Source organism: Drosophila rhopaloa, unplaced genomic scaffold (genome assembly GCF_018152115.1).
Source record: "Drosophila rhopaloa isolate 14029-0021.01 unplaced genomic scaffold, ASM1815211v1 contig_163, whole genome shotgun sequence".
Taxonomy (NCBI): domain Eukaryota; kingdom Metazoa; phylum Arthropoda; class Insecta; order Diptera; family Drosophilidae; genus Drosophila; species Drosophila rhopaloa.
Window position 1 is genome coordinate 289,010 of NW_025335043.1, and position 10,810 is coordinate 299,819.

At 39.4% G+C, this 10,810-nt stretch overlaps 1 protein-coding gene across 1 annotated transcript; it reads left to right on the forward strand.

Annotated features, from left to right (window-relative positions):
- The first annotated feature begins 9,415 nt into the window (after window positions 1–9,415).
- LOC108052493 (uncharacterized protein CG32395) lies at window positions 9,416–10,597 on the forward strand. The gene is made up of 2 exons (XM_017134881.1): window positions 9,416–10,384; window positions 10,439–10,597. The coding sequence occupies exons 1-2, from the start codon at window positions 9,416–9,418 to the stop codon at window positions 10,595–10,597; spliced, it is 1,128 nt and encodes a 375-aa protein (XP_016990370.1).
- The last annotated feature ends 213 nt before the right edge of the window (window positions 10,598–10,810 follow it).

Genomic DNA, 10,810 nt, shown 5'->3' on the forward strand with positions numbered 1-10,810 from the left:
TTCTTTAAAAAGTGTTTAGTACTCAGGTATCAAATATTTATCCCTTTTTGTTCGAAATTAAAGGTTCTTAAAGTTTTTTATAGTATACAGAACTGTTCTGCCTTTAGTGTAAGTACATATTAAATTATATGATTTATAAAAGTATTAGAAATACAATTTCCTCATTAAGATTATTTATTATACAGTAAGCCAAAATAGACTTTGATACAAACAACACTTACAAGTTGAGAAAAAAATTGTTGTTTCTGCCGAATTGTTAATTATCACTAATAGTGAAACAATTTGCCAAAAGTAATCAAGGTTCAACAATACATCTAATATACCCTTTTCAATTTCCATCTTTGTAATAATTAATTAAGCCATACGGATTTGAAACAGTTTCTATCCTTGCATTCTATCTTATCGGTACTACCTTCACCACACATTGTGTGGGTATTTATTTATGGCCAACGGCTTTCGGACCCAGCTTCTCTATTCAGGGCAACAAGTGGGCGATATAGATGCATATACAATTCCTGTTAATTATTTAATTAAAACTTTTATCTGGCCACGCACACGCACACCAGATTTCCACCCTTTGGGTTCGAGCTGAACTGAAGTTTTTGTTTCTAGACTGTTTGAGTTTAGTTTGGCCAGAGTTTCCATGCAAATAGTTTTCTTCGGAAAGTTTTTATCAAGTAGCTGCAATGGAAATTGCAATTGTTGTGTGTATTTGGATTTCACCCGCTTACGAGGGGCTCTTTCCAGTTTTTTTGGGGCGTGTGATGGGGTTCGGTAATTAACATCATGAAGGGTTTTAGATGGATGTGCATGATTTATCTTTGCACGTTTTGAAACACACTCAAGAGGTTCATTAATTCTCGCCTCACACGTCGCAGATTACTCATACGCAACTTTGCCTGCCTGCTGTGTATCCCACATATAGCAACAAAGCTGAAGCGAGCAATTAAAAGCTCATTAGCATTTGCATTTTTCACGCCAAGTACTGTAAAATTCATCCGAGCAAATCCCTGTGAGACTTGTCTAGCGGATTTGAGTTTTTTCCCCTGCTCAAATAAATAATGCTCTGTTGACTAGAGAATTTCTCACGCCGCATGTAGTCTCTCCAAAGTTTTTATTAAATTCTTTTTTGCCTCGCCGACTTGCAACAATCAATTACGTGGCCCGTCCGACATTTATGGCTTTTGTTTGGCGGCAACGGCAGGGAAAGCTAAAGCAAAAGCAAAAGTTATTTTTATTATAATAATTTTTGCAAAGGTGGCCAGGCCGAAAAATGATTGCAAGAGTTAAAATTAAAAGCAAATGTAAAATCATATTTCTATGTGTAAACTTTTGCCAAGGCCTCAAGGTCCTTGCCAGCCCGCTAGCCGAGTGAAACAAAAGTTTTTTAATAAAATGTTTGCCTTTCCACAGTTCAGAACTTTATTGAGAGCGGTGGAGCTGCAGGTGCTCCATCTACAGCTCCGGGAAAAGCAGAAAAAATCGCCGAGCTCACAGTTACAATACCAGAGCGCAGAACTCAGAGCAATAGGCCACCTCAGAAAGGTAATCGAGTATGAAAATTGGTATCGAAGCGGCTGCCCTACGCCCACACACGTTCTTTAGAAAGCAGGACTAAACAAAGGAAGCCCCAAGAACAACGCCGCCTTCGGGAAATGAAAACGAGCCGCCAAAAGACAATTGAAGGCATTTTGCCCGGGCTCACGGTGCGTATGCGTGTTATTGCAGCTGTATTGCTTTTGCGAACGCCAACGCAAAACTAAACATTGCCCAAGGCGCAAATTTGAAGTTGCCATTGTCAATCGCAGACAGCGGAAAAGTTCATTTAATTTTATCATCGATTTACGAAACTCGATAAAAATCTTGGTCCTTCCACTCGAGGGCCAAGGTGCAGATTGAAAATTTATTACATTTTTATTGCTTTAATGTGCGCGATAATCGAAAATTTATTTAACAGGAGGTGGCTGGCGACTGCGGGGCATCGTCTATACAGGGGGCGTGGCCAAGTTTGATTTGTGGCCACAACCGTAATGGAACTACCAGAGCTTTAAACTAGGGGTATAAAGATATAGATAGAAGTATCTACAAGCAGCTTTGCATGCATAATTAACCGGCCAAACGAAGGCAAAAAAAAGGATGGGCAAAACGAAAATCCCGGGAAGTGGAGTGGCCAAAGTTTGACCCACAATGGTTATTGAGCTGCTCTACCTTTTGCGTTTTGGGCTGGCCAACTTAATTGTAATTTCGAAGCAATTTCCTGAACCAGTGTTGATAATTAGTTCTGCAGAGTTATTTCTTTGACCGACGATACGAAATGGCTCTCACAGCCAATACTCCTCGAATTTACCTTCCTGGCATCGGAAAAGATAGGGGAAAGTTTGCTATTCAAACATTTGTGTTAATCTGCAGGTAACCAACTGCAAATAAGTTGCCAACAAACTACAGGCAGCGTCCTCAGTGGGTGTGTGTGTGTGTGTTTGTGGGAGTTAACATTGTAAGCCGCTTATGCTGAGCCAAAAATTTTTGTTTGTTTTCTGAATTTAAGCCGCAAAATGGCGCATGTGTGTGAGCATTATAAAAATATACAGCCATTCAGCTGAACAGCGCTGGAACTATGCTGATCCTTTGCACACAAAAAGGACTCCCCGAGCATTGCGCATACGCCGCGTGGCCGAGGTCGAAACTCAGTTGAGGGCGCTCGTTAGGGAAAAATATGCAATTATTACGAGATGTTTATGGCATTCATTAAATAAATATTATAATTTCAGGCATTCACTTGGAATTACAGCGAAATGCAGTTCGCATATTAAATATGCTCCATAGCATTTGAATTATTAATTACTATTCAAATAAAGCAGCAAAAGTTAAATTGAGAGCGTTTTAATTTAAATAAATATAAATACAAATATGCACAAATGGGCTCTATAATGCGACTGCAACAGATGGACTTCAAGGATTTGCAATTTTAGGGGGCGATGTTACTGATAATGATTTTCATCATAATTCGTAAATGGTCTAAAGTAATAAATATGTAAGTAATATTGTTAAACTTAAAAAAAAACTCTAAGGAATGTATTTAAATATCAATTAAGATTTATTGATTTAAAATATGAAATTTATTATGATTGGCATCATTGTTTGAAAGATTAAATTGTTTTCACATATTAATAATATTCTTTTTCATTATCATTATTATGGGAAGTAATTATATATATAAAGTAATAATTAAGTAGTGATTATAACACTTGTAATTATAGCTTTATAATTTAAAACAAATTCGTTAATGATCTACTCGAGAAGAAATTCAATGTCGACACATATGGGATTAATTACAATTTTTATTTGCTTTGCTCCCTACAATGAGCTTGTGTTTTTCTGCGCCTTTTTTGTGCAGTTTCAGTGACAACAGCTGCCGTTTTGGGCAAATAAAAATAAAACATTTAAATGCATGACATCGAATGGAAATTGACACATTCAATTTGGCATCAATTTAGCCGGCCAGCTGCAACAAATTGCCAAGAGATTTACAAAGCCAGCAGCTGCCAAGTGCCCTAACGTATCCCGTGTCCATGTTCCCCTGCCGGATGCCCCATCTTCCCAGCCGAACTTTGCTTTTGCAGCAATTTAAGTTTTGACTGGCTCGTCTTGATTTCATTTTGAAGTTATTCCCCATCCCACCACCACCACCCCCCTGCAACTCTCAAATGCAAAAACTTTGCTAATGCAGCAGCCCTGCCAGTTGGCAAAAGTCAATCGACAAATGCATTTCTGATATCAAACATGCTCTGTTTCAGCCCTATCTGCATATACCATTCTTATGCCGATTGCGAAAACTGAAAAGTTGCAATTAAAAGTTCCTTGGATCCGTTTTACAAGCGCATTAATTCTGTGCAACGCATAACTAATGATTTAATTTGTCCTGCCCACTGGCTCTGGAATGTGGGGTTGCTGGGCCTGTTTTGCCATCATTAGCAACTTAAAAATGATTATTTGCAATGCAAATTCAGTCGGGGAAAAACGGAGTCTAGAGAATATGAAATGTGTGCCATCTGCATGAGAAATGCAGCAATTATACCAGACTCTCAGGGCAGAGTAAAAGCAGAGCTTGAAATTTAAGCTTAAGCTGAAAGGCAAGCGTTTTTAAAGAATGAAGGCAACAAATTCCCCAGATTTTCGGTTTCTACACCTTTGAGGTGCCGAATATTATCACACTTTGCACACTCACAACAACCGCTCCCCAGATGATCCCAAGGATAACTTTCTCTATAAGCGTAATAATGACCTCGGCATAATAGACAGCAACTAGACGCAATCCCCACAAAAATTGAAATACAGCTCCCAATGCACACATTTCCCACGGCCAGCTGGGCGGAAAATCTGACGGGGCGAGGGGGGAGGACTGGGAAATGGGGACCACGACGCTGTAGCATTTTTCACTGCCTACATAGCGGCGAGGCGGCCATAATGTCATTTAATTAAACGCCAGAGAGCAGTTGCCCGGGCCTCCTGGCTGTTGTTTGCTGCTCTGTTACTTGTGTTACATTTTTGTCTTTTTTTTTTTTGGGTTACTTGTGCGGGGTCAGCGGCAGCTAAACGGTTAACCAAAGTTAGCGGGAAGCCGACTCCACATAATTTGGCCAACTGAGGGGAGGAGGGGCGAATGCTGAGGCCAAGGACCAGCAATTTATGTTCATTTGCATAGATATTAAAAATTGTTAGGAAGTCATTAGTAGGCATCAGTCAAATGACGCAGCCTGCATATAAATTAAGCATAATTTTATTAGGCGAACTCCCCGGGAAGGTCACCCACTTGACAAATGTCCGCGGGGGGCCAACACTGGAGATGGCCTGGCTCCGAAAAACGTGTGCTTGTTGTCGTATTAATTATTAGTTTTAATTGCGTTTTGTTTGTGTATCTGGGTGGGAGAGTTTTTTTTGTTTTGTTTTTGTTAACCAAATCAGCAATTCATCCCCCAGCGAAGTAAATCTCGTTTATCCCTGACCAAACCCACACATATATATTCCCTGTTTGACTTTGCCATTTTGGGCAAGGACGAAGGGCCTGCTCGAATAACCCTAAAAATTGTGTGCAATTAAATACTTTAAACCATAATGTATTTTTCACAAGTTGAGCAATGTTGACCATTTGGTTGCGGATGTGGTTGATGCCCCTATTCTGGCCCCACCGCACCGCAACCCTGCTGTTCAGTGTAAATTACATGCACAAGAGGCCAACAAAGAAAACTCATTTGTATTCCGAGACCCAAGGACCCCCACCGACCACTTAACCCCACACTGACCACCGCCCGCAAGTCAAAAGCTCAACCACAAGCAATTTTATTATTTTTTCCTTTGCTTCTGCTATTTTTTTTTGTGTGTTTTTTAACACATCCAGAGAGATAACTAATTCGAGTTGCGTCTGCTGTTTGCTTATCAAAATTTTAATTGCTTTTTTTTCGCTTTTTGCCAGCTGCCTTTGAGATTTGCCGCCGCGGCTTATCTATTTATTATGTGTTGTGTGGATTTGTTTGGCCAACTGTTCGATCTGGGCTTCCTTTTTGCCGAATCCGCCAGGGAGCCTTGGCGCCATCACAGCCAGGAACAAGTAGCCAGCTAGCTCACGTTCGAGCCCTGGCTTCCACCACGGGCAAAAACTCGCACTCGCACTCCCACTTCCGCATCCGCTCCGATATTAAATGGTGCGCGTAATTAGATTTTAAATTTATTGTTCTGTGTGCTGGTATTTATTTTGTCTGCCTTGGTGTGCATAACAATGCAATGGCTGCAATAAATAAATAAACAAAACGTGAATGTGAATTCAATGGCGCGGTATCTGCGTCTATGTTTGTGCAGGGATAGCTGGGCCTCCGAGGAGCAGCCCGATAGGATCTACACAGAATAAAAATGCACAGTGAAATCACAGCCAAATTTTTGGAATTTAAATTTTAAAGATATCGAAATAGAATAGTAATTACTTTGTATGTTATGCCAAAACATTTGACATCTTTCGAAATATATCCCTTGTACTAACAAACATCTTACGAAGCGTATAAAAATATTGAGATAGTTAGTTTTTTATTTTGTGTCATGTAAATTGTGAGAAGAAATAATACATTTTTAATAAAAATATGATAATTGTGATTTATTCATATTTTTAAAGTCAACATGAATACCCAATTAAGAGAAGTATATGTTGCTCTGAAGTACAAAATCGATAAAATTTTGCTAGAGTGCGTTCATACCAGCCTAAAAATGTTGAATTTCTTTCAATTCAAAAAAATTACAAACAGTTGGTCAGTACGGCAATTACTAACTTAAAGAAATGTAAAACATGTATGTAAAGTGATACCTTTTTCCGTCAGACTTTTACAAGTCCCAAAAACAAATATGTGTATATTTAGTTTCTCAAGTAAATTGCCAATGTTTCGCACAGTGTAATGGCAGCTGTGGCGCCTGGCCAAAATGGCTCCTTCAAAAGTAAATTGAATTTGGAAATCGATTACCTGATTGATGCTGCAAATCTCTGAATGCTCAATCATTGGTTAAGGTACACTTCAAACATGAGCAGATTTAAGAGTTAATCATGGGGCCTCGTTCACGTTGTACATGCACTCAGCCCGGCAAAGTCCGACCCCCTTTCCGACTAATTTATGGCTCATCTTTGCCGAGCTCCTGCCACAAAACTGCGGCCATCCGGCGACCGATTCATGCACTGTCATCCCAACCGCAGATAAGTGGCAACACAGACAAGATACTGAGGCACTGGAACACGGAGAGCTGCCATCAGACCATCCACTGAACGGACAGATGGACAGGTGGACAGTTGGACACGCGGACATATGGACTGGCAAAGCCTTTAAATGTACATAAATTTTCGGGATGGCGGCGTGAGTAATGAGCGCTTAATAAGGCGCCATTGGCATATTTTTAAGTTCCGGATGGAATACAGTGCATGTTTCATAATTTACATATTGCGAAAATATTTGTGCTCATTAAATATGCGCAAAATAAATGCGAACGTGCGACTGCAGCTGAAATTGTTACTCGCTGTTTGCAAAATTTCATAAATCACCGCTGTTAAAAACATTTCTGCCGCTGATGATGATGAGTTGTCCGGTGCTAGCCGGCGGCAATATCAACTGGCATATCCTGTGAAAGGCAATACTGTTTGGGGCGTGGGTTGCAGGAGGTGCTCGACCATCTGCCTCGCCTTGTTTACACATGTTCAAAACGCAAATGAGCCGTAAAGCAGTGATAATGCAACAAACTGACAATTGACGATTTAACACATTGAACGGAACACCATCCCCGACAACAACTTTAAAGTTTCCATACAAAAATTAAGTTTAAACAAAATTTGTACTACTTTTTCAAAAGAAATGAAGCGAAAAAAATCAAGAAGCATCAACTCATTCATACATATATTTTATTTTATTAAAACTAATTTTTTTTTTTAAATAAAAAAGTTAAATAATTTTAAGATTAATAGTATCAAAATCAGATTATGTATTCAATTTAAAAAAGTAAGCCAAAAAACAACAAAGCACTTATATTATTATTTTAAATGGTTTGAAAATTATTTGACCAAGCGACTATCAATAATTTTTACTATTGAACTAATGGTGTGAAAAATTAAACTTCAGATAAGCAAAATAAAACATTAAAATGGTTTTAAATCACCATATATATTTTTATCAGTATGAAAATGTAGGTCTCTTTGTAAATTTTGATAACGTAATATTTTCAAACTGATAATTGACATGGGTTGGTTTTGACAAATCTTAATTAAGCATGTGCGTTACCCATATTGTTTTAACTTGAAATTCGAGTGAGAGAGATTGACCCTCCGATTGACATTCATTTGATGGAATTTTTCGATGTGCACCTGACATCTGATTCAGGTTTCTGGGCCATCTGCTCATTGTTTTTCAGTGCCCCGACCGCAATGTTATTATTCTTTTTTCCGGCGTTGATAGAGTCATTCCATCCTTGAGCTCCTGTCTATATCAGTTTGCCCCGACCTGTCGGCAGCGTTAAAAAATATGCCAATAACACGGCCAGCTCGCCGGCATCGCAAATGATGCGTTCTCGTTTCAGAGGCGAATCAAAATGAGCTGCCTGCCAGGAGAGATAGCTCATGCATGTCGGCACTGGGCGGGAAAATGGGGCGGACCACGCCTCCTTCGGACAATGGCGCGAAATGTGTAACGGAAACCACAGCTGAGTGCACGGCAGTGAACGAGGGATCGAAGGATTGAGTCCAAGTCCGGACTCGAACCCGGATCTGGGTGCCGGTCCAGTAATGCGGACAATAAAATTTTAACGTAAATGTTGCGTAATTAAATGTGCTCGCCGCACGGCAGCGTAAAACGAGATTGAGATTGTTTTTCCTCCGAATTGACCGGCAAACAAAGGAGAAGAAAGATATGCCAGCCGGCAGTGGAGACCGTTTCGAATCTGTTTAAAGAGCACGCAGCATAACTCAGAACTTATTGGGGTTAATGGAAGTGGAAGTTGCACTGAAGTAAAACTACGATAATAAATTGCAAGAGTGGTTTTCTGTCAGGTCAAAATGGTGCCTTTCTTCAAGATTTGCATGTGCATAGCAGCCAACATTTTTTATTTAATTCGAGTTATTAAACAAAATGTTTTTAATGTACAATATGAATAGGTTGACCATCAGTTCAATTAAAAATATTACTTACTTACTTAACTTAGTTTTTGGATTGCGTTATTTTTTATTCATTAATTTTAAATAATTTATATAAGTTTATTCTTATTTTATATGAAAAATACAGCAATTGATTACAAATAATTGCAAAATTATATAACGCCTTAACTTTTTGTCCTAATTTGACCGCAGCTCTGGTTATTAACACTCTATACTAAAATGATTTTTAATTGTATTTATTTTATACATCCAACTTTGTGTATTTTAAATTGTGCTAAATTTTTATTTATTATAAATAAAATATTTTTTATAAGTTGGTGCTTTTTTATATGTCAACCTATTGCCAAAAACATTTTAATGTGGTTAGGCCAAATACAAATACAAATATCTACCAATTAATTACCAACTAAACCACTTTTATTAAATTAACCGCAGCTCTTGGTACTTTCTTTCTACCTTAAGCTGATTCCCAATTAAAGTCCTTGTTACCTAATCCCTTCCTCGGCGTAATCAAAATGGTGGCATACTTTTGGGCGCTGGAGCGGTAACCACAGAATATGCGCTGCGGTCGCGGGACAAGAATTGCGACGTCGTCATATCGATTAAGCCATCAAAACTTCGACCGCTTATTAATGCGCGTACATCAGCGCTAAAGTGCGGTCATAATTCAAATGGGCACCCTCTGTTTTCGGTCCTTGAAGTGCGGGAAGTGCGGGTCTCGGATCAATTGTTTGGCTAGCCGCGATGAGGAAGGTGAATCTGCTCAACCGCTGTACTCGAAAGTTTCTGTTTCTTATCGTGTTGGTGACCCAAATCTGCGGTGTCACCACTTTCGTCTACTGCTCAAGGAAGCAATGCTTCCGGCAATCCGGTATTCTGCGCTTGCACTCCAGCGTAATTCTTTCCATAACCACATTTATTCTCGTTTTAAACATAAGTCAAATGTTGGGTAAACCAAAAGAACTATGGCCCAGTTTGGTGGGAAGTATTGTGATCCTGGTGGTACGAGTGCATGGTTTTATGGAGAGTCAGGAGATCGTAAAGCTATTGAACGAAATGCATGGAATAGTGAGGCAGGTGAATGTCATGGCCAGACATCCGAATATCTTCCGCCTGAGACACCTGATGCTCCTCCTCCTCGGACTTCAGAATCTCCTGCGATCCCTCAGCATGTTGGTGGGATTACGCAACCTCTCCAGTGATGCATATGACACTTTGCTTAACAGTTTTTTGCTCCTGATTTTACTAGGAGTTCTTCTCAGCTTTCTCATCCAAGTCACCATCAATATTTGCCTTTTTGTGGTGCTCATTGCTTGCTACAACGAAATACACCTATGCACACGAAGAATCTCAAATGATATGGATAAACTTAGGCAATCTGAAGTCCTCAGTAGCGGACAGTTTCTGGTCTTGGTGAAACAACTTCAAGGGATCACTAAGAGGTTGATTCAACTGCGTTCGAAAGTTTTTCATCTGACACTTCGGATTATCCAGCACTTTCGGTTCAATTGGCTATGTACCATCGTCTACGGGCTATTACCCTTTTTGTGCTTCACTGCTATTGATTGGGATGGTTTTTATTATCTCACTATTTCTGCACTGAACTTAATATTCCAGTGTACAATATTTAAGATTCTGTCATGTGAATCAAGGGTGACCAGGAGTTTTTGCAGTTTTCAGTTGGGCAACTATCACAAGGAAACCGACAGAACCGTGAGTAGGTATTATATTTTAATATAAAATGTAAATAATTTCCATCAAAAATAGATTGACGAATTACTCCATCAGGAAATCAGGGAACGCATCAGGATCAACATATATGGCATTACGCTGGACACGAAATTCCTTTTAAAAGTGCTGTCCATTTGCGTGTTCTGGGTGTTTGTTAACCGACAAGGATACTTGCACTTTCAAAGCCCTCAATAGATACTGCCATTTAACTGTCCAATTAAAGTCGCTGTTCTTGCCAAAATTTCGATAATTTCGCTATTGTCTATTATTAGCATTAGGGCTGTCATATTATCGCAACTGTTGTGCGGGGCAATGTCAATTGCACAAGTCAAAAACTGTCTCATAGATGCCTTTCGAGATACTTTGCCGGCAATTACGTAGCCGTTTCATTGTTCCTTCAGCTCGAAC